This window comes from Mytilus edulis, chromosome 13 (assembly GCF_963676685.1).
Source record: "Mytilus edulis chromosome 13, xbMytEdul2.2, whole genome shotgun sequence".
Classification (NCBI taxonomy): domain Eukaryota; kingdom Metazoa; phylum Mollusca; class Bivalvia; order Mytilida; family Mytilidae; genus Mytilus; species Mytilus edulis.
The window spans coordinates 13,546,681-13,571,519 of record NC_092356.1 but is presented as its reverse complement, the minus strand read 5'-3'; the positions used below and the strand labels follow the sequence as shown (position 1 = coordinate 13,571,519).

At 32.5% G+C, this 24,839-nt stretch overlaps 2 protein-coding genes across 2 annotated transcripts; both read left to right on the top strand.

Moving 5' to 3' along the window:
* The first annotated feature begins 266 nt into the window (after positions 1–266).
* LOC139501720 (uncharacterized) lies at positions 267–4,761 on the top strand. Its single transcript, XM_071290863.1, has 2 exons — positions 267–925; positions 4,248–4,761. Exons 1-2 carry the CDS (start codon positions 364–366, stop codon positions 4,517–4,519), a joined length of 834 nt encoding a protein of 277 aa, XP_071146964.1. The 5' UTR covers positions 267–363; the 3' UTR covers positions 4,520–4,761.
* Positions 4,762–9,076: 4,315 nt separating this feature from the next.
* Positions 9,077–16,434, top strand: LOC139501483 (uncharacterized). Its single transcript, XM_071290571.1, has 3 exons — positions 9,077–9,172; positions 14,566–15,258; positions 15,923–16,434. Exons 1-3 carry the CDS (start codon positions 9,133–9,135, stop codon positions 16,171–16,173), a joined length of 984 nt encoding a protein of 327 aa, XP_071146672.1. The 5' UTR covers positions 9,077–9,132; the 3' UTR covers positions 16,174–16,434.
* The last annotated feature ends 8,405 nt before the right edge of the window (positions 16,435–24,839 follow it).

Below are 24,839 nucleotides of genomic sequence, written 5' to 3'. Positions count from 1 at the left end.
GATACCAGAGGGACATCGAAACTCACAAATTAAAAATAAATTGACAACGCCATGGTTAAAAAAGAAACAAGACAAATAGACAAAGCACTCAAAAAACAACATATATCTAAAAACTAAGCAAAACGAACCCCAACATCTAAGGTGCTCTGTAATGATAAGCAGATTCTGCTCCACATGCTGCACCCGTCGTATAGTTACAGTTTCAACCAGTTTATGAGTATTCCATATATTCTTGTTTTAGGTTTATTTAACATTGCAAGGTGCACTCCTGAACTGTTGTGGCCATTGAATGATAAAACATACGCGACAGAAATCCTCAAAAATAATCAATCTACCGGATGCAATATTAAAATTGCTCAAGAAATGCCACCGACTTTCCCAAACCTTGCTGTTTCAACGGACGACAATCATGTCATTGATGTGAGAATTGACAACGACATAAGTCAGTCTGGAAAAGATGAATATACTTTCTCAGGCTGGTTTCAGTCATTTAATCTAGCCGGCACTTTGTTTCACTACAGAAGTGATGATCAAACCGGTGCCTTTTTAGGAGTGAAGGCAGTACTGATGTCATCATATAATATAACATTGACGAGACATTTACAGAGTACCAACGAGACAGGTGTTGCCGTCAACGACCCCCCTTTGAGTGCGAATACCTGGTATTATTTCACATTTAGTGTCAATGGAAAGAGTGGAAAAATGAAAATCAATCTGAATGAAGTCTCTATTCTTATCTTGGATGAAGATTTCCTGGACAACATTAATATAGTTTTTCCAGGCACACTGCGCATAGGCGGAAGTTTTGATAAATTTGATTCAAACTTTAACGGAGATTTGACCTGTTTTGCATATCACAGCGACAAATCTAATCCCGCCAAATCAGAATCAGACGACTGTAAAATGGTATCTTTTGCAGAATCATGTAAGTACAAAGCCTTGTCTCTAAACATAAATGTTCTTTCATATAAATGTTACTTTTCTAAAAAAAAAATATGCTAATTGGTATTAAAAGTGGCACTAGCTCAAATTTTTATATTTGATTTATAACAATGTAAAATATTTATCCAAATTATATATTTTTTTTTAAATAAACAATATACCGGGCATAAGCGTGATAATATGTAGCTTCGTTTCGTGCGTATTTTAGTCTAGAAGCCATCTAATTAACTGTCGAGTGGATCTCCGATTTCCATATAAGCAATATAAACATAAATAGAGAATTTGGGTTTTTCTAGGTCTGTTTAATTTCATATTATAGATTAAAAATATATGTTAATCTTTTTATTAACCTGTATATGAATGCTTTTTTTAGGATTAAATCAGTCAATCAAATGATTTACCTTTTTTCACTTTCAATGTTGACATTCTTTTCCTTTAAATAATTGAACCACACAATGCATGCGGTACCCATCTCTAGCTAAGGGCTAAGGTGTTAAATTGAAGTTCACATGAATACGGATTCAATGAGGATACTGTATTCTGCGTTTGGCTCTTTTAAAAAGGCTTCTCCATGATGTATTGTCGCAATTTTCTTGTTTTCAAGGTCTTTCATATCGGATAAGGCCAAATTGTTATATCATCGCGACAATTTATATTATCGTTATTTTCCTACTCACGAACGTCTCTAAAATCAATCACCCTCAAAAACTATGTGGTTTACAGTATGTTTTCATGTAGAGTAACATGTTCTTATATGGTTTGTTTCCATGTCGGCTTGCTCGATAAAATCCAGAATCATCGAATTTATTTTCCAAAAGCATGATATGTTTAAACGACATTATACATTTATAGTATATATTGACCTGAAAGAAGTATAATGACTGAGGACGAAGGTCTATATATCCTGTTTAGTCCTCGAGGGTATCACCATCCCAGTAGTCAGCATTTCGGTGTTGACATTAATATAAATTATATGGTCATTTTTATAAATTTCCTGTTTACAAAACTTTGAATTTTTCGAAAAACTAAGGATTTTCTTATCCCAGGAATAGATTACATTAGCCGTATTTGGCACTACTTTTTGAACTTTGGGTCCTCAATGCTCTTCATCTTTGTACTTGTTTGGCTGTATAACTATTTTGATTTGAGCGTCACTGATGAGTCTTATGAAGACGAAACGCGCGTCTGGCGTATTAAATTATAATCCTGGTACCTTTGATAACTTTTTGATCCATACAAAGACTATAATTGTTATATTATTAATTTCTGACAGTATTTGTACCAAAATCGTCGGTGCATTATATTTTCTATTTTCGAAAATTTTATTTTATTGGAATTTTACAGATATTATATTGTCACTTTGACAATGACAACATACTAGTTTTTATTTTAATTATAGATAATGTTTTTTTTATATCTCATATCTTATGTTTATGAGTATTTGTTTTCAAAATAATCTATTATGAATATACACTTTTCAATAACTTTAACAACATCATGAAATTAATTAGATGACAACACAAAGTATTCCGGTTTTTTAGATTTTCTAGGAATAACTGTGTACTATCACTTTTGCTATCCACCGTTTTTCTATCTAAATTCGGGAATATAGTTTAACATTTGACTATTTATGAACGAATCAAAGGACCAGGTACGACAAGGCCTGTTTTTGGCCCCCCCTATTTTCTCATTTCAAATTCTATTCTGGAAAGCTTCTTATTATGTTAAAACATTTCCTGATGTTTGAAGTTTGTTTGGATGAACTTCAAAACCACTATTTTTCGCAACTGGGTAAGTTGAGGGGGGTTAACTTTCTGTTATTACCTCAAATTGTAATTTTTTTAGTGCCTACGCCAACGTGACCCATGATTTTTTTTAATCCAATGTAACGAGAACTGTTTTTGCTGTCTAAATCGCCATAATTTTTCCCGGGTCACGTAGGCGCACGCAATTAAATTTTCAGAAACAATGGCCAAAAATCGTCATTTTTCCTTCTTTTGGCGTTTTTGATGCCTGTTCACCCCATAATCTCACCCATTTTCTGAAATTAATTGTTTTGAAGTTCATCCAAACAAACTTCAAACCAGAGGGAATATTTAAACGTGATAAGTTGCATTCCAATGCAAACTTTAGAAAATGAGAAATTAGGGGGGCCAAAAAACGGACCTTATCGTACCTTGTTAAAAATGTAAGAATTAATAATATTGATATGTAATCGTTCTTGATATGATCTTTTATTTGTCGTTACACGATCGAAAGATGCACATGAAGTCCAATCAATCGGGAAAACTTTAAATTTATTCATCATTTTACATTAATTTTTTCATTAGTATAGTCGACCATAAAACAAATTAAGGGGTTTTGCGTTCAGATAGTGACCATATTGATATATACAAAGTGCAATGTATGCAGTCTATACTATGTGGGTATCAGTAAGTACTAGAGTAGTACCGAGTATCAAATACCAAAATGATACTCAACTTGAGGTTTTTCTGTTAAAATTTTGTTGCTTTAATCAATCGAAATTAAATACGTTTCGAATGTTTGCGCATATAACTGTAAATCCTCCTATGCACGATAGCTGCTTTTTTATGATTACGCTTTTGGCTAAACGTGTCTAATTAAGCAAATCAAAAACATATATATGTAACTCCATAACTATGGTGATCCTCAGATAATGGTGACCTAATCTCTACCTCTTTCATTGAGATAGAATATACCACCCGCCATTGAAAAAACTTCGTCCTCAATTAAAGTTAGAGGTATGATAAGAGCCATGGTTTGGCCAATGGTGAGACTATGTCGGGAGACTTTGTTACAAGGGAGGCGAAGGACACGAACGGAATATTCAAATTCATAAGCAGAAAACAAACAATGTCATGGCAAAAATGAACAACATCAAAACTGATAAAAGACAACATAGATAACTTGAGACTTACCATGAGCAACACGAACCCTTCTTAAACGGGTATAATCTTGGGTGCTACGGAAAGGCTTAGGCAAATATAGCAGACACAAATCAGTTATAAATTAATTAAATGTGAATGATTTTGTAGATTTATAATAATTTTGAATTTCGCTCTTCTACTTATTCTAATTCACAAATAAAGACATTATGCATACCATTCCGAACTCAGGATGAGGGTAACTCAAAGATACATTTTGTAGGATGGTAAGGTGAGCGGAATTTATTCAGCCATGATCTGAAAATCTTCTCAATTGCCTATATCTTACAACATTGGTACATAACATCATTAGTATATTTATAAAAATCGTGAATACATCAAATTAATTCTTTTTTTCAGATATACCAATATGCCCGAAGAGAAATGTAGGAATATACGCCAATTCAAGTATTGATAGTTCTTTACTAAGCACAATTAGCTCGTCTATGGAGTGTTCCGTGTTCCAATGTTGCATAGCTTGTCTAAATGAGGTTTCATGTAAATACATACAATACGATTTGACCACTGAGGGATGTAAGACATGTTTTCTGCTGACCCTAGGTTCCGGCACCTTCGATTCAAATAACGGACAGGTTTATGAATTAGAATATTTCAGCAAGGGAAATTTTTGAACTTTATTTATTATGCTTATGAAGAGGATTACTAAATCGCTTATTCATACGTTTACTATCATTAATTTCAAATAAATTAACACAACTCGAATTTACTTAACTATTTGGGCGAAAAGATATCATATACTGCATGCATGTTATACTTATAATAAGTGAATACGCATTGCTTGCTAGTTTGTATTTATTGACAATCAACCTGTTGTGTCAATCTTTGCATCAAATATATAAATACTCGTAATCGAAAGCACTACCATTGCTATGGTATTTCAATTGAACTTTTTTTTCTTGTTTTTTCACGTTGTTGCGTATTGAAACTACATGTACTATTTAAAGAACAATTTGTTATGGAATTCTTAAACTAATAAAACCAGAAAAGAGAAGATATACACATTTCTTTGTTATCGTGAGTTCAAAGGTCAAACCAGTAGAAACAAATTTAAATTTAATATATTAATAGAAATAAAAGAGCATATTCTTAACCTTTTGATCATTATAAACAAATTAATATTTGTAAAGGAATAGGTCATTATATTTCGTTGTGGGATATATGGCTTAATTTCAAACGTCAGTAAATGTCGTCTTTGCATATAACAATATTTTTTGACCAGTATTTTCATCAGACATGTTTAAAATTACTGGACAAACCTTAAGTTAAGGAGTCACAGTACCGTATTTGAAAAGTTACCGCCGTCAACTCGATATGTAACAGTGTCAAATACAACTGAGCTGACAAAGAAATGCCGAATTTAGAAAAATAACTACTTGGGACTCACTGTAAAATCCAAAACATACTTTACAACCTTCCCACCATAAAATTGACGACAGACGTCTTCATCAAATCAAATGTGCAACACGACACATGCAAACAGATGTACTTTTACAATTATATTTATACTACAATCCTTTCGGGTTTTTTTTCATGTGCGCTTTGTTAGAGGAACTTGCTTTCTTGAATGTTGCACGTTATTAAAAAATAATAATTAATTTTGGAAATGCCGCTCCATTGTTGAACATCAAAGGTACGGATTTTTTTCTAAAACATACATGAATTGTTATTCAAAAATTACTCACAAGTTCAGTTAAACCATACGTTTAAACCATACTTGTAAAGATAAACAATTATAGAGGTACAAACACTTGGTCTTTGCACTTATCAATACTGGCCTTATATTTTCGCTCTTTTGTATGTTTTTCTAAACAAAAACCCGCAGAAAAGAAAAAAAACCATCTTAATATGTCCATGTTTGATCCATGCCCAACTTAATCCTTTCCAAAAAGATACAGAAATGTCGTCTGATTTGCTAATTATTTATCAATTGTGTCGTACATCAGATACTATCTGACTGATGTGGATTTGCATTTTAGTAGATACATTTACGCGGTATTTGCTGGCTGTGTTGAAGAAGACCCATTGGTGGCTTTGGAATGTTTTCTGCTGTTTTGTCAGGCTTTTTACGCATCCCCCATTTCCATTCTCAATTGTATGCATGACCTTGTTGGCACACACTTAAATTTACGTGATTCCCTTAACTGATTTATGAGATTAAAACATCAGTAATTCACTGTTGCCTTTAATGTATAGCTAGGAGTTTTAACATTGATCAATACACTGTTTACATCTCTTTAAAAGTGTACTATCTTATTATGCATAATAGCCCTGATAATTGTCCCCTCATCACCAATAAAAAGTCAAACAAATCCGTTGAGTGTAAGATTTTACATAATGGAATAAAAGTTTTCATCAGTCAAGGACGAGAATATTCTTTTTTTGCGTTTATTTCGGTCCTACTAGAACCTATCACATTCCTTAAAATTATACACAAGATGTCACTTTGAAATACGTCAACACATTGAATAATGAGAAAAGTATACCTCATAGTAAAACGCCAACAGAACATTCTTTAAAAAAAAGGTAAAAACGACTCGTTCAACATAGGTTCGGAATGGCCGATTTCTACACAAAAACCCAGACTTCAAAAGATTACATGTATACTAACAACTGTTTTACTATTCATTTAATATGAGAAAGTTCACAACTATTATACACTTATGAGGTGTAACTAGCTATAAACTCAGTGTCAATTCACCATTGTCTACGAAAGGAAATGCCTGTAACATGTCAGGAATATGACAGTTGTTTTCCTCATCCTAAGATGTGTTTGAGCGTTTGATTTTACCATTTAAAATATATAATTCAAGGGCACACATTTTGAAAATCTGAAAATACCAATAACTTTAATGTTACCAATCGTACTGCACCAGATTGCAACTTTTTTCTCTTCCGTAAAGCTCGAGGCTAATAGCTTCGTAAAACCTGATCAAATGCTGAAATTAGAATCAGTGGAATACATCAAGCGACAAAGAAGAATGCTCTATACAAATTTTGTTTGTTTAAAAAACAAGATAAAAGATGGATGGAAACTAAGGACTGGTTCTAACTAATTCAAGGTTTTAATGCATTTAACATCAATAGGACATAAATAAATACAGGAAAGAAAAAAATGAAAGTAAAACACAGAACAATACAAGTTGTTACCTTTATAGCGTGTATTATTTTATGCACCGATTGATAAATATCTTACAGATAAAACAAACGGCGTAATACAATGTACAAGTTAATTGTATCTAATTTCCCCTCGATTTTCTTAAACCTTAATTATGAATATTCATGAATAATTTGTTTCCGGTCTTTGTCAAACGCATGCAAAATATAGTGATTAGTATAGCATATTTACCTGACGATATCAGGATATTTAGTCAAATCTTAATCGGAATTTGTGACACAATTAGAATTCTAAAATTAATAAAATGTAAATAACATGTCGAAATATTTAGGCTTGAAATACATATATTTTTGGATAAGTTAATGCAAGCACACGAGGTGTATAGTGTCTTATACTATTACAGGTTTGTAATGTTTAACAACCATATTATATCAGTGTGTAAACACGTTAATTATGAGCTTTGAAAGTCAAGTAGTTCGAGCATTTTTCTGAGTAAGTGTTAAAAAAAAATTAAAACAAATATTAGCATTCATTAGTCGTCAGTATCTATAGATTAACAACTTGTGGTTATATTGATAATTTAGAATCTTCCTTGAAGGTGGCGCACAAATTCGCAGCTAAATAATTGGATTAATGTGTCATTTGTATACAAGAGTTATATTCCTTTGAACTCTGAGTCTATGTTGAATTTCATAAAGTCAATATGTTGATTGTCTACCTTGAACAGGGTTATAATTTTATCGTATACATGTAGTTTTTTTTATGAAATTTAAAATCTTTACAAAATCTGTAATGTACTAGATACTCGTATTTTTCATTAGTTTATCAAATAATCATATCGTGTTTATACGTCAAAAATAAGCAAGGTCAAATTTGCCTTCATCATCACTAACTATCTGAGAACGATGAGACAACTGCTCTAAAAGAGGGACGAAAGATACCAAAGGGACAGTCAAACTCATAAATCTAAAACAAACTGACAACGCCATGGCTAAAAATGAAAAAGACAAACAGAAAAACAATAGTACACACGACACAACATAGAAAACTAAAGAATAAACAACACGAACCCCACCAAAAACTAGAGGTGATCTCAGGTGCTCCGGAAGGGTAAGCAGTCGGTCATTCGATTTTGGTTTTGAATGACTGGTTTGAATGACTCTAAATCACAGATCATTTCCTTTATTATACCTTAATATGCCATTAAGGTATATAGGAGGAAATATTCTGAAACAAGTGACTATGTCACAGAAAAAGCATCTTCCAAGTATATTGAATTGCTCTCTATTAAAGCCATATCCTGGAAATTATTAAAAACAAAACCCAACTTTTTCCTACTTTTAATTTGAGGTACAATATGCTGGTGAAAAACATTAATTGTGCTGTCAAGAGTACACTGTTTCAAGTTGTGGTATGCATAACAAAATGTCCAACAACATTCGTCCTTCTACTCGTAAAGGCATTTGTTTATAACATCGATATGGTGTATACCATTATGCCAGAACTCAAATGAAGCAGAAAGCTGATGTAACTTATCTAGTTTACTCGATCCCTGAAGACAAATACATGAAAGAAGTGTAATAACGCCTAACACAAACAGACATACGCACAAACACAAAAAAATGGGACTTTATTCAAGAAGCTTCTAACTGATGCCGAATGCTAGAGTGTAAAATTGTTATTGGGACTTACCCAAAACAATTAGAACTTTTTCTGAAAAAAGACTATAAATGAAAACAGAACTATATCATCTTCCCATAATGATTGAATGTTAGGAAAATTGACCAGAGTTATCTTACGTTAATCGCAGAGAGAGGAAAGCAAACGATTTTTAATTTAAGCCTAATTAACATAAAAACAATTTTCCACTAACAAATAAAGTTACCTTATTAAAATATAAGGACTTTGTTAGCAAAATCTATTAATTTTATTAGGTATTATAAATTTTTGTGACAACTGAGAAACATACTAAGTGATATGTTTGATTTAGTGTATATAGCTTTTTGAATGGAAATCTCGAATATTACGATATTGTTGATTGGTTGTTGTATTTAAAAAACCAAACGCCCAGGTTGATATCAATCAACATACTATTAGTTTTCTTCACTAATGTGCAGGATGGATGCATATACGTTTGTCCTATTATCAGGTATGTACAATACAAATATTTTTAACAAGTTTTAAATCGTTTTGCGAGCCTTCAACTGTTAAAACTCATATAACTGGTTTTCTTAATATGCAGAAATTAAGTTCTTTTGCTTTGTTTGAAATATCTGATATCTATAGATAGTGGCGGATCACCTAGAGGGTTGATCTTCAAAAAAGAAATAATACGAAATATCACATTTCTTACGATTTTAAGGATTTGTATTCTGCATTTGTCGGAATTTTTTTTTTTATCTACAATTTTATAAAATAACACCGCCCCCTTTAACTTATTCTGGATTCACCCCATATTGTATGAAATACAACACTAAAGTTTTATTTTTCCCATTAATATTTGCCTATTTGATATATGTTTTTAAAGTAAATTGTATGCATATGGACCCATGAAATCGTCTTCATAATAAATATCAAATGCTTTTATAATAACATGTACATATACATCTTTTAAATAAACTTTCGTATTTTCCTATATGACATTTCAAGTATATTTCTTTAGAATCCGTAATTTTGAATGACCGACTACAATCTAGCACCATTCCAAAACTATATTTCATTTTCCATCAAAATGCATCATTCACGATTGCACGCGAGTTCCGTGACAATAATTCAATAAGGCAAAGAGTGTGGCGCTTGTTATAGATTCCCTTCACCAGCCAGTCTCAAACCTCTAAGTCAAATATGTATAATTTTTGAAGTTGTGCGTCTAGAGGAGGTTTTGGTCAAATGGGATCTAAAATAAATGGCAAAATCAATTTGAATTTAAATTTATTAGCAGACAATTTTTAAAATAATATGTAAATAATCAGAACCAAATCACCTACTTCTGAATGTATGATACCCTCTGAGATAAACAGAAAACCAGCAGGAGTATCAAACCAGCGATAGAAAGTTTGATAACAAAAAAATTGTGCGTCCATCGCACCTTTTTATAAATTATCATATGAGGAACGTTAAGACTAACAAGACTGAAAGCTTAGAATGTACAAATGCATGTGTAATAGAATTCGTGCGGTGCTACATTACCACAAGTGACATTAAAACAATACCCAAAAATGCACCAGGTAAACGTGCGCTATTGCGCCATCCAACTGCAAATATTATTTTTACTTACTAGTGTTTTATAACAATGTTAAGCTTATCATGATGGAAAATTATGACAGACAAGGCTTGTATAAACAACGATATTATCTATTTCGTGATCGGTTAATTGTTTGGAAGTTTTAAATTAGAGTTTTGCAACTGTTTTGATTTCAGCGCCGCCGTTGAGTCTTATGTAGTCGAAATGCGCGTCTGACGTACCCAAATTATCAGCCTGAAATATTAAATAAGCTTTTTTGCGTTAACTACTACATAATCTTAATACAATGAAGTTATCCTAATTCAACAAGGTCAGCAAATAAATTATACTGAGTACCAATTGAAATTCAACAAATACGTGTTTATCCATGGTATAAAAAATAAGTCCGATGGATTGTTTTTTTTAGAAAATTTACCAAACAATCTAAGTCTTTTAAAGATATGCACACAGAACATTTCCAGCAGTTACCATTTACAAATTCCTTATTATAAAAAAAAAGATTACACTTGTGATGGCACATTGAAGGTAAAACCCAATATAATGAACTCTATAGCAACGATTATCAAACAGTATTGCAGATTGACAATTTTCCTTTGCAATTGGTCCAGTATTATCATGTTTGGATGGACATTTGTGATTTTTAACTTCGACTCCTATGGAACCAAATTTCGACACTGAAAAATATCGATATTGGACGTAAAGGTAAATGTTAGAGGAATGCATTGAAAGAAAAGTTCAGTATTTTTTTAAAAATCCCTTTAAAATGTCCTTAAGGAACTTGATCACTACCATCATGGATTGAATCACTGTCATAATGTCTGTAGCAAATCCGCCACATATATCTATGATTTAAATAATTAATTTATAGCGATAGATTTGGTATAGAATTGAAAAAAAAAATTTCGATACATGAAGAACGATCAGTACTACTAGATTATGAATATGAAAATATGATGATTTGATTTGAATGCCAATGAAACAAATATCCACCAAAACCAAATGACGTAGATATGAGCAATAATAGGCAATTCAATTTTATGCCTAATTTCGTAAGTTAGTTTGATCCTTTAAATATGTAAATAATCTATTTAAATCAATATAGACGTACACTCTTAGAACAGCGTATGCAGAGCTTTCCATTCGGTTGTCAAGGGCTGTTTTAAATACAAATGTATATGCTTAAATGTATAGATCTTTACCGTGCACAAGCGTAACGTATTAATGGAAACGAAACCACCATACGATGGAGCAGCGTATGTTTTATGCTGAGAAATGGGAAATTGACAATTAGGAAATTTTAAATCATTACGTATGTCATACATTCCAGTTTGAAGTTGTTCATCAGTGTCCATATCTAGAAAACTCAAAATGTGAAGCAGACCTGCTATACTAGTTTTGTTAGTATCATTAATCTCAATTCATTGGGATATATGAGTTGCAAGCATTCACTGAAATGTGGGTAAGTGAATGACATGACATCGTCAGTACACCTGAAACTAAAAATAATGAACTTTGAAAGATTTATTTTGGTTTTTCTTGTTGATTTTTTCTTGGAAGAATGTTTTGTATACACTCTTCCTCATATGAGTACCCATTAGGTGCACAATTAGTTCCCTTTGAAATACCGACCTAGATCCTTATGTTTTCTTTATCTTCATTGTGATTTGTATTTAACTATCTGATAGTGTTCATATGACCTTTACCTCAATTTCATTGATAATTAATAATGTCTGATAGTGTTCATATGACCTTTACCTCAATTTCATTGATAATTAATAATGTAAGTCATTATGATACCTGCAAGATATTAATTTGAAAGATTCATAACATAAAATTCTGTTCTAATGAATAAAGCAGGCGAGATTTTTCATATCATATTTTATTTTGTTAAAGCTACGGTGTGACACGTCATATATGTTATTCAATTTTAGTTTTCTTATCTTATGTTTGTCTACGCCTTTCAAAAGTTTAACATACTAGTATACTATTGTTCAATATTGAAATTTAGTTAGTTCTTTATGTTTTTTAAATTTTAAAACTGTTATTTACTATAAGAAAATATAAAGAGAGTTATTGGGTGGATGAAATGTGTAAAAAGGCTCATTTAAAAGTATCAATTTAGGATTTTTAAAGATTTCGACCTCGATCACCACTGAAGAAATATAAATTATTGAAATAATAATCTGGTGCACACACTTTGTTACTGTTAATGTTACCACAAAAAAGTTATGCTCTATGGTCGGGTTGTCGTCGCTTTGACACATTCCCCATTTCCATTCTCAATTTTATGCATATTTTATAATTTTTCTTCGACTGTTCCATTCAATATAAAATAAAAGCATATGCGTTGCTGTTCTACATCTTTATGAAGATCGATAGAAAAATTAAAGCAACAGTAGTATACCGGTATTCAAAAGCATAATTAGATTGGGAGGACACAAATCCGGATTAAAAACTAAAACCGAGAGAAACACATCAACTATAAGAGGAAATCTAAAGTGCAACAAACTCCAACATACATATAGAAACGAATTATTAGGACATTTTAGGTAGCACTCAACAGTTAGAAAAAACATTAAATCTGAACCACAAAAAGTTGTATCATCTTCTATTCCTAGCTTTCTAAAACATCTACCTATCTGTTGGTTTCACCTCATTTTTTTCGTAATTTTTTTTCTCGAAAAGTTCATGCGACAAATCGTTGGAAAAAAACATTACAATAATCGCCGGACTAATATGTGGTAAGGATATACAAATACGGACTGTCATACAGAAAACAGCATATATTACCTACATAACATAATCTGAATGTTCCTATAAACCCACTATGATGGCTATCTTAATCTTCAGCTATCCGAAAATTAATTTCATTCAACTCAAGCTATCATATTTGAAAAATCCACAGCGGCCAAAATAGGAAACTACACACGTAATAGTGGAGTGCTACCTTAATATGATTTTTTTCTCTGCCTCAGATTCAAATTAATTTCTTGTGTTTAACTATCTGTTATGATTAAAATAGTACCTTAGTTTTTAAAATTGGTTCAGTAATAAAGATTTTATGAAAAAATTAAAGTGTACTATCTCTATTTTTTTCAAACTGCAAATCCTAGCTTTTTTGATCTAGATTAAAGTAATTCTTAAGTTTGACAGAACTAACAAAAACCAAATGACCTGGGATTCAGTAAGCTTAATATATATCTAAGATAGCTGCATAGTTTGATGAAAATCCAAGTTGATTTGAAATTTTGTTCTGATGTGATATAAGGCAGCACTCCACAGATATTTTTTTTTTAAAATTGAACTACAAAAGCCAGGTCGAGACTAGTCTAGACAGGTCGAGACTAGTCAAGACAGGTCGAGCCTGGGTCAAGGCCATTTCAGACTACACAAAGATCATAAGTACTGAATCAAACTAATTAATTTAAGTCCAGACATAGTCGAGTACACTGAAGTACAGTATAGACAATGTCGAGACTAGACGAGTAAAATGTGTGCTCGATTTTACTGGTCGAGCACAAAAACTGGTCAATTCAGACTCTGAGCAGTTTGTAGTGTGATGTTCCTATAAACCCATTATGAAGGGTATTTTAATCTTTAGCTATCCAAAAATTAATTTAATTCTACACTAGCTATCATATTTGAAAAATCCACAGGGGCCAAAATGCAAAACTACACGCCTAACTGTGGAGTGCTACCGTAAGAAGAAATGGGGAGTTGAACCTGGCTTTATGGCTAGCCAAACCTCTGTCTTCGATGGCAAATTTAAATTTCGTGCATCCGAAGCGCTTGTTTGTATTTACCGTCACCCGGAAAGCTACATTCCATAATTTGAAAGCCAGGTTTGCGTAAATACGCTGTCACGTTAGTATATATATGGCCTCAAAGGACAGGTACTAATCGCAATTTCATCTAAGGTCAACTTTACCTGAGGGAGATGGAATCTTAGATTATTAAAGATTTATTATGAAAGAGAGGCGAAAAATACCAATCATAGATTGTGTATGTATGGACAATGCGATGACAAAAACGGAAAATATTAAATAGACAATCAACAGTAAAGAAAAACAACAATGAAAATTAAACTTATATCTAATCAACACAGACCCCAACAAAAACCTGAGTTTTTTTTTTACATAAAACAATATCAATCAGTGACATTTAGTGCACCAAACGACAAAAACAAGCAGAAATAACAAAATGCAAGAACACAATATGAATGAAAACAGTATCAAGAATATGCATGTTATCAAGTATTTTCAAATCATATATTTTTTACCCATATATTCTCACTTTAGGTTGTTTTGTCATTACAAGCTGCACAATCGAATTGCTATGGCCTTTGAGTAATGTTACATACACGACAGAAATAAAACATAATTCCCAGAATCAAGATCGATCAGCTGGATGCAATATTATATTCGGCCAAGATATGCCACCTAATTTCCAAAATCTTGCAGTTTCTACTGATGATGATCACTGGATTGATATTAGAATTGAAGCCAATACTGCTTATTCAAATAAAGACTATACGTTCTCAGGCTGGTTTAAGATATCAAATCCAAGAAGTGCTTTGTTTCACTTCAAAAGTGATGACTATTATACAACAGGGGAATTTCTGGAAATGAAGGCAGTACTTGCGTCATCAAATATCATATTTGAGAGAAAATTAAAAACTGCCAACGAAACTGGAACTTTCGCTGTCACCTTGAATCTTAATAACTGGCATTATTTTACATTTGGCATCGATAAAAGCAACGGCAAAATGAAAATATATATTGATGAAAACCTTGTTAAAGAAGTTGACGACGGTTTTATGGACAACATTGATATAATGCTACCAGGTACATTGCGCATAGGCAGAAGTTTTGATGAGGTTGATCCAAACTTGATTGGAGAAGTGACCTGTTTTGCATATCACACCGACAACATTGATGTTCCGTTGTCAGATTCAGAGAACGAATGTAAGAACACTGCCCCTGACGAAACATGTAAGTTGTTTATAAGTTTCCAAAATAATCACCATCTCGTTCTAATATTCTTCTTCTTCTTCTTCTTCTGGTATACAGTTACAGTTTCATTTATATTGAAAATAACGAACTGTTGCATGCACGGAGTATATGATTAAAATTGTATGTGAACAAATAATTCTCTTTAGATAAGTAGAATACTTGGTGATATTTACATGAAGGAAAGACAACGAGGAGTGATTAAAAAAATATGTACATTGGTATTTATAGAATTATTTATGTTGTTGAGAACAGTTCATTTAAACAATATCAAATATAATGCATTTAAATATTTTTTTCAAAATATTTTTTTTTTTATGGATGGGTTAAAATATTTTTTTTTTTAAACCCCAAATTATCTTTGGATGTACATAACGTCCAGGCATTCCAGATCTCAGAAAAGAAATCACTGAGAGATATTCTAAATATTTAATTGGCGAAAAAAATCAAGTTGATAGCTTCAATCTACCAATGCCTATTTTACAAAATAGCATTTTTCATTCTCTTATAGATTTAGAGCATAACAATTTAATTCTAAATGTTTATTCAAACATGTTTAATCGACAATTTCGTTTCAAAATCTTTTCATTTGAAGTACGTTTCTATATTGTATTTTGAAATAAAATTTGATATAATTCATTTTCAGATATACCAATATGTCCTGATAGGAATGTAGGAACATACACAAGTTTTAATATCGGGATGTCTAACCTACGTACGATCAGTACGTCTACTGCGTGCTCCGTGTTCCAATGTGGTATCGTTTGTCTTAAGCTGACATCGTGTAAATACATACAGTACGATCTGACCACTGAAGGTTGTAACACATGTTATTTGCTGACCATTGGTTCTGGTAGCCCTGATTTGAATAACGGAGCGGTTTATAAATTGGGATAATGAAGCAACTAAACATTTGATCTCAAAACTTGTTATATATGATGCTTAACAGACGGACACACATTTGCATTACATAAATATATTTATTTTAAACACAAAATGATAGTCAACACAAGGCGCAACTGTCGCAGACTATGGAGGAGTCTAGCCAGGAACCCCAATGAATCTTTAAAACTTCGATTGTTCGAGTAAATTTACGGTGAATGAATTGCAAAATGTATCGTTTTTGAAAGTATATTTAGAAAATGAATTTCTGCTTCATACATGTGTAGATTATAAATATATATTAAAGGCAACAGTAGTATACCGCTGTTCAAAAGTCATAAATCTATCATAAGAGAAAAGAAAGCCTTAAACAGGTAGAGATTTTAATTTAATTTTCCTAGAAATTCAACTATTTTGACCTTATTTTATGATTTCGTATGTGGAGCAGCACCTCGCCGATCTAAATATTTATTAAAAAGCAAACTAAGGCAACAGTAGTATACCGCTGTTCAAAAGTCATAAAACACTTTGTCGTCGAAGGATGGCGAAATAGTTAACGGGTATTTTTTTTCAGAAAATTGACATGAATTTCACCAATTAATACACTAATTCCCCTACATTTGTGATGTCATAAATACATGAGTTATGACGTAATCGAGGACAAATATTCTGCAACCAAAACAATTAGATATTCTAACACATGTTTTCATATAATTTTCAACACATTTACGCAATTACAAACTAGATGTGTGAAAGCGATACGAATGGCTCCGTCCCAAAAAGTTGAAAAATCTGCAATTTCAATATAAACACATGTGGACACAAACATGATTGTGGTCTAACATCAGAAGGCGAATAGAAAAATAATCCATATAACTGTGATTTTCAATAATTTATCAAAGTCCAAAGCCCGTAATTTCAGCAAAAATTAGCGGAATGGAACGAAACTTAAACTTGACTTGTAACTCATCATGGTTAACTCACATACCATAAATCAGCCCAATATCTGAAGGTGTTTAGAAAAAAATCCGTATAACTGTGATTTTCAACAATTTTTCAAAGTCCAAAGCCTGTAATTTCGGCAAAAATTAGTCGAGCAGAACAAAACTTAAACTTGATCTGTAACTCATCATAGTTAACTCACATACTAAAAATCAGCCCCATATCTGAAGGCGTTTAGAAAATAGTTTGTATAACTGTGACATAGTGATTTTCAGAAAGGTTGTTCAATGTTTTTTTGAAATTAAATTCAATTTGCAATAGAAAAAGGGTCCTGAGCATATCTTAAAACCTTTACATTTTTAGTTTCGAAATAATCCTTTAACTTAAGATATTTCATTCAGAACCTAGTCATTGGTTAAAAAAAGGCAACAGTAGTATACCGCTGTTCAAACTCATAAATCCATGGACAAAAAACAAAATCGGGGTAACAAACTAAAACTGACGGAAACGCATAAATATAAGAGGAAAACAACGACACAACACTACAATGTAACACAAACAGAAACGGACCAAGCATCAGACAAAATCCCGCGAGAATAACAAAAATAACATCAAAACCAAATACAAGAATTTGGGATAGACAAGTACCGTGACACGTCTTATCGTAATGTCAATTTACACTCAAAAATAAGAGAAAACAAACGACGCAACGTTAAATTGTCACACACACAGAAACGAACTATAATATAACAATGGCCATATTCCTGACTTGGTACAGGACATTTTTAAAGGAAAAAATGGTGGGTTGAACCTGGTTTTGTGGCATGCCAAACCTCCATTATGTTTTGTTTGCTATTAGGAGAATATTATTCTAAAGGCATACTTTTGACGAAGACTACGTTTGCCTCTAATAGTGGAAGATATTAGCAAGCAAAATCGAGGGAATTGTGCAAATGATGATGCAAGCATGGAAATTACCACAAAGCATCATTATTATATACTTTGTAAGAAATAACTGCTGGCCATTAAAAAGAATATTTTTTTCAAGATGGCCACGGCCATTTTCTAAAATGGCTGTTTTCTTTAGTTTGAAAATACTGATTTTTCTGAAAAACTATTCTTTGAACTTCTTTTAGTAAAAACCAATTACCAGTTTTGGTCGCTACCTTCCTTACATCACATTTTTATTAAAAATGAATATTTGACATATCCAGTATTTGCGCATGCGCGAAAATGTAACACAATTCTTTCAAAAACATTGGAACTATTTACTATATATTTAGTATTTTTGGATTTCGAATGACATTATGAATTGGTTTAATAACATTTTTCAAGGTTATGATACACCAGTGTTTCACATTTTTGCGCATGTGCAAAATATTTATAGACATCAAGAGCGATTTGTATACATTACCAGGCAATTCTCAGGTATTCGATGGTTAAGGCGAAAATGTAGTTAATCTTGAGAAACATTAAATGTAACTGCAGATCAGCCACTTTTTGAAATGCCTAAGCAAATTCAATGGGAATCGTCTGAATTATAATCCTGGTACCTTTGGTAACTATTGTAAGGCAAATATAAGTGTATCGTCATGTTTGGTGGATTGCACATTGAAATGACTTGTTATAAAACTCTGGGTGATATATTGAGTGATAGGAGATAGACATGTTGTCTTACTGAAGCCAATATTGCAACACCAAGAACGGCAGATTCTTTTTATGTACGTTCAAATGTACCTATGACTAGACAGGCGCATCAGACAACTGCATGTATTTTGCTTAAAACTTGTTAATTTCAGATTATGAAAGCTAAACTCAGAATATATAATTATGTCATGACTCTGTGACGTTCAATGATTTAAAAGACTGGTGTAAGGAAATAGAGTCATCTCGACCACAGTTTAATTCCTGGCGTTCAATTATAAATTAAGAACTTCTTCTGATTTTGGTATTATGCTCATTTCATTAGTGAGATTTCGTACTTTTCAAACAGTTCATATAAAGCATGATAGCGTATTGTTTTAGGTCTTGATCGTGTAAATTATGCTCGATCGTTACCGACTCATCTCCGAGATATGACTTCCCTTCCCGAACATCACCCACAGGTGGCAATGGAATTTGAAAATGATAATTTCACTGTACGAAAGACCAGTAAATTTCTTTCTTGTAACATAATTGATCAGGCACAAAAACAGAATAATGCAATTGTGAAGGGCGATATTGGTGCCATAGAATTAATCGAAGATCCCATTTAGACAAATGGATGGTAGCTGGACCAGGAGTCAGTATACTAGAAGATTAATTTGAAAGATCTGGTGGTTTGGGTCATTCTAAAATAGACGAACGACATAATGAAGACTCTACGAAAACACAAAGAGAAATCTTTCAACAGCTTTAAAGGCTTCGCAAAGTGATAAACGAGTTTGGAAATTCATTTCTAGAAGAGTCGTCAGATTTGTAAAAAAAAATACTCGATTGAGGAAATTGTTGATTCGGAAACAGGTAAGATATGTAAATAAACACGAATTGGTCCAAACAATACGAAGATCTTTTGAAGCAAATGCAAAACGAAGGAGAACCTGATTTTTATAACCAAATAAAAAAGAACAACTTCCTATTTTGGCCGCAAAATGAAACTGGAAACGTCTTTGTCAAAAACAAAGCTAGAGAACCTTAACAGTGATTGCCATATCTTTTCTAGACTTTTCATTTCTTGTCACAGTAGACAGTTTTACTTGGAATATTTCTTTATCCATAGAAACCAAACTGCTCTTTCGTCTTTATCTCAGGATTTCACTTGAAATAGTGGTATTAAATCGCTGCAAATGGGTTCATTTGAAACATTCTGCGATTTGCTAATCCAAATTCGGACGCATTTATCGTTGGTGGGGCAGCAATGGTTAATTCCAGGTCACAAAGTTGGGCAAAAATATTTGATGATTATTCTAATGATGTCATACTGCCTTATATAAAATCTTGCATCGATAAGTGTCCAAATGTAGACATTGTATTTAATGTTTACTAAATGAATAATTTAAAGGCTGTGACAAGACAAAGGCAAGGTTCTTGTGCCAGATGGTGTTGGTTCTGGTAGAACACCAAAAGTTAGGAGTAGTTTTCTCTGTGAAGATGACAACAAAACGAAATTGTTCAAGTTTCTTGCTGACAAAATTGCTTCTTAAGAGACTCATACGTGTATATTACTGATGGTGAAAATATTCTTTGCAATTTCAATAAAGATACTTGCTATCTATGCCCTTGTAATCACGAAGAAGCAGATACACGAATGTTTGTCCATGTTCGGCATGATTATGAAAAGTGTTGTAAAATTTTAGGTAGTACTGATACAGATGTAATAGTATCAAGAATTGCAGCAATCGCAAAATTAGGTAGAACAAACTGTGGATAGGTTATGGAAGGAATAACGACTTTTGATGGCTTCCTGCACGTGACATATCAAATGCGTTTGGTCCTTGTGTAGCTGTTTTTCCTTTCGTCAATGCATTTAGTGGATGTGGCACTTTGTCGCATTGTCATGAGAAAGGCAAAAGATCAGCTTGGCTAACAATGGAAGGTTTTCCAAATGTAAAGGATGTTTTTTTAGGCTTAAGTATGAAGCGAGGCACGATGTGAATTGTTTGCTAGGAAGCAGCGGCATTGTGATGTAATTCCGCCTATAAGAGGTTCTTTTCCTGAGCACATCAAAAGAGAAGTATATCAAGGAGGATTTGGTTGGGCTCAGTCTGATTCATGTAATCGACAGGTACGTGTTCCAAGTCATGAAGACTGGGGTTGGATGAAAGAAAGAATCAAGAAATCAAAATGGACTTCTTTTACTGCCGTTGCATCCTCGTGTCAGAAAATTTTGAAATGCGGAGGCGAAAATCGAGCTGTGTTGGTAACTGTAGATGCTACCGGTTCTGGCCTTTCTTGTACGGGTTATTGTATAGGCAACTATCAGATAATTATAAAATAAGCAACCTGTCTTTCTAACCAAAACTAGGAATTTAAACTTAACAAAGAGTGTTAACACTTGTTAAGTTCATGGAAATTGTAAAAATATTTTCTACGTATTTGCCGCCATTTTGGAACCGGAAGTCACTATTTTTCTTCATTTATATGTTGTTTTGTCGTACTTAGGAACTTTTTTTTTAACGTTTTATCATAACTTTCATTGGATTATACATCCCTTGTGAAGTTGATTGAAAGTTTATAATTGGAATTTTGGACTTATTTGCGGCAATTTGAAACCGAAAGTCACCTTTAGTTTCATTAATGTATTGTCTAGTCGTAATTTAAGAATTGTCATTCACTTTTTATCAAATCTAAAATTGGATATTACATATAAAACACCTTTTAAAGGATTAACGAATTATTGTCAATTTGTAATGACGCCATTTCCGAAATGTGTGTTGGCCGTCTTGAAAAAATGATTTGTTTTTCTGGCCAGCAGCGGATTTTTTTTAAGTATCATATAGTCAACCTTTATACCAAATTTCATTCTTGTATCACGATTTGCACAATTATGTCCATAATATCTTACACTATAAATGTCTGTTGTTAATCTATGATGATAGGTGCTGTCTAACTGACAATTATGCCACTTATATTTCCTTTTCTTGTTATTTGATTATCATTTGATTGAAATAACATTAACGGTACTGCACCAGATGCGAATTTCGACAATTAATGAATCTTAAATGATGCTGGAGGCAAAAAGTAACGAATTCCATATTGCCATTACTAATTAAATCATCTTCTAACATGCTATATATCAGTGTCCAGGATGCGAACAAGTAGTTTTAATAGGTATTTGATTATCTGTACCACGCTCGACACGTCTGTTATATCAAATACTGGGCTGAATATCTCTCTTTCATCATACGGGTATCTTAGTCAATCGAATTATCATTACACAGGTTATGTAATATTTGATGTATGCATTGTTCATCAAATTAAACTAAAAGAAAATAACGATTGGAAAGAACAAAACAATTCCTCGAAAACGTCACTAGCACTTAATATTTTGAAGTCCCTTCCTTTTGAATTTGACAATATCTACACGAAATGCTAGATTTTCAGTGATTTTGTGTCAAACTTGAACTATCTAGCTAATTGATGTTTCATATAGATGAAATAGTAACTCGTTTTATGCTAACACACAGGAAGATAAGGTATTGTATGGAACATAATACATACAGAAATAGAACACTACCGTGTAAAATAAAGACTATAGTCTGTATCACTTATCTGGATTTATAGACTCCCAAAACTACAAATTTTAAGTTACTCTATAGCTTAGATCTTTGCAATTTTGCAGCAACATAAAAACTTTTGATTTTTCTACGCTATATACTACTATTCCCCATGCTCAGTTGAAAGATCGACTTCACCATCTCATGAAACAGAGCTTTTTCTATAAAAATGGGAATCGTAGATACAAATTTCTTGTTTTGGGTTACAATAATTCATATTTTGTGAAGAATCACACTGAATCTTCCAGAAAATATACTGAAGATGATATTATCAAAATGCTGGACTTTTTGATCGACAATATATTTGTTGAGTTTGGAGGATTTATATTTCAACAGACAATCGGTATTCCAATGGGTACTAATTGTGCACCCCTGCTGGCTGATTTGTTTTTGTACTCGTATGAAGCAGAGTTCTTTCAAAACCTTCTAAAAGACAAAAAGAAAAAGCACCTTGCGAAATTCTTTAATTTTACTTTCCGATATATTGATGATGTTCTATCATTGAATAACCCATATTTCAGCCAATACTTACATCTCATATCTCCCAGTGAACTTAAAATTAAGGATACTACTGATACTAGAAGGACTGCTTCATACCTTGATCTTTTCCTCAATATTGACGTAGATGGACGACTTCACACGAAAATCTATGACAAACGGGACGATTTCAACTTCCCAATTATCAATTTCCCATTTCTCAGCAGTAACATACCATCTGCTCCTTCGTATGGTGTTTACATATCACAATTGATACGTTATTCACGTGCTTGTTCACACTATACGGACTTCATATACAGGAGTGTGCTACTTACGCAGAAACTTCTCCAACAAAGTTATGAGGAGGACGGATTAAAATTGACACTCCGTAAATTTTATGGACACCATCACGAATTGGTGGATCCATACGATGTGTGTTTAACCAAACTAGCTAAGGACATTTTTACAACATGGCAGATTGTGGTTTGTCATTATGTCGTCTAATCTTTTAATTACCAAAACGTGACTTATTCCCGATTGTGACTGTTTTGCTGAGTGTGAATTCGCATTACTATAAGACGTGTTACGGTACTTGTCTATCCCAAACTCATGTATTTAGTTTAAATGTTTAATGTTATATTTGTAATTCTCATCGGATTTTGTCAAATGTGTTGACGTCTTTTCTATTATATTTATGTGTTATGGAAACAAAAATTAATCACCGCCGTCATTTATTAGATTTAATTTTGGTCAACATAATTTGTACGATAATTTCAGTTTGAAGTTGGATTCATAACAAACTGCACATATATATATATTATAGTTAATTGCTATTAATATGTATTGCAATATGCATTGTGTTTAAATGCAATATCAGTATTTAGTTCTATTTTAATCTTTAATCAATCCTAATTCTATCTTACTTTTGAGATATAGTTTTTCATATGTGACGTAATTTTTCTGCTGTTTCAGAAATTTCATATGTTCAAATTTTTAATGCCCTTTTCACCATCGTATGTGACGTAATTTTTAATGTCTTTTCACCGTCGTATGGGACGTCATTTTCATAATTTACTGCGTTGAGGCCTGGACTGAGTCGGGTGTGTCTATTCTGTGTTGGTCATTCATTATGTATTCGTGTTTGTTTTATGTAATGAGTTAATATTTCAGTTTCATTATGTATATCTGTTATATTCATTTGATAAAATTTACTGTTTGCAATAGCATTAATTGTTCTAAATAATTAGGATGTTCTTATCCCAAGCATACAAACTTAGCTTGACACAACCTTTTTCAACTTTTGATCTTCAGTGCTGTACAACTTTGTACTTTTTTTCGCTTTCGATCTTTTATATCTTGGCGTCACTGGTGAGTCTTGTGTTGACGAGGCACGTTTTTGTCGTATTAGATTTTAAAGCTGATGCTTTTTGTTATTCATTAATCATGTGTTTCTTTGTCTAATACGTTTTCCTATTTTTTTGTATTGTAGTCCTGTAATATTATGTTATAATTTCTATGTTATATTTAACATTGCCATTAAAGTGCGAGGTTTGGCATGCCACAAAACCAGGTTCAACCCACCATTTTTTCCTTTAAAAATGTCCTGTACCAAGTCAGGAATATGGCCATTGTTATATTATAGTTCGTTTCTGTGTGTGTTACAATTTAACGTTGCGTCGTTTGTTTTCTCTTATTTTTGAGTGTAAATTGACATTGCGATAAGACGTGTCACGGTACTTGTCTATCCCAAATTCATGTATTTGGTTTTGATGTTATATTTGTTATTCTCGTGGGATTTTGTCGGATGCTTGGTCCGTTTCTGTGTGTGTTAGTTACATTGTAGTGTTGTGTCGTTGTTCTCCTCTAATGTTTATGCGTTTCCGTCAGTTTTAGTTTGTTACCCCGATTTTGTTTTTTGTCCATGGATTTATGAGTTTGAACAGCGGTATACTACTGTTGCCTTTATTTAGACTCAATTATACTTCATGCACTCAATAATCGCTATAA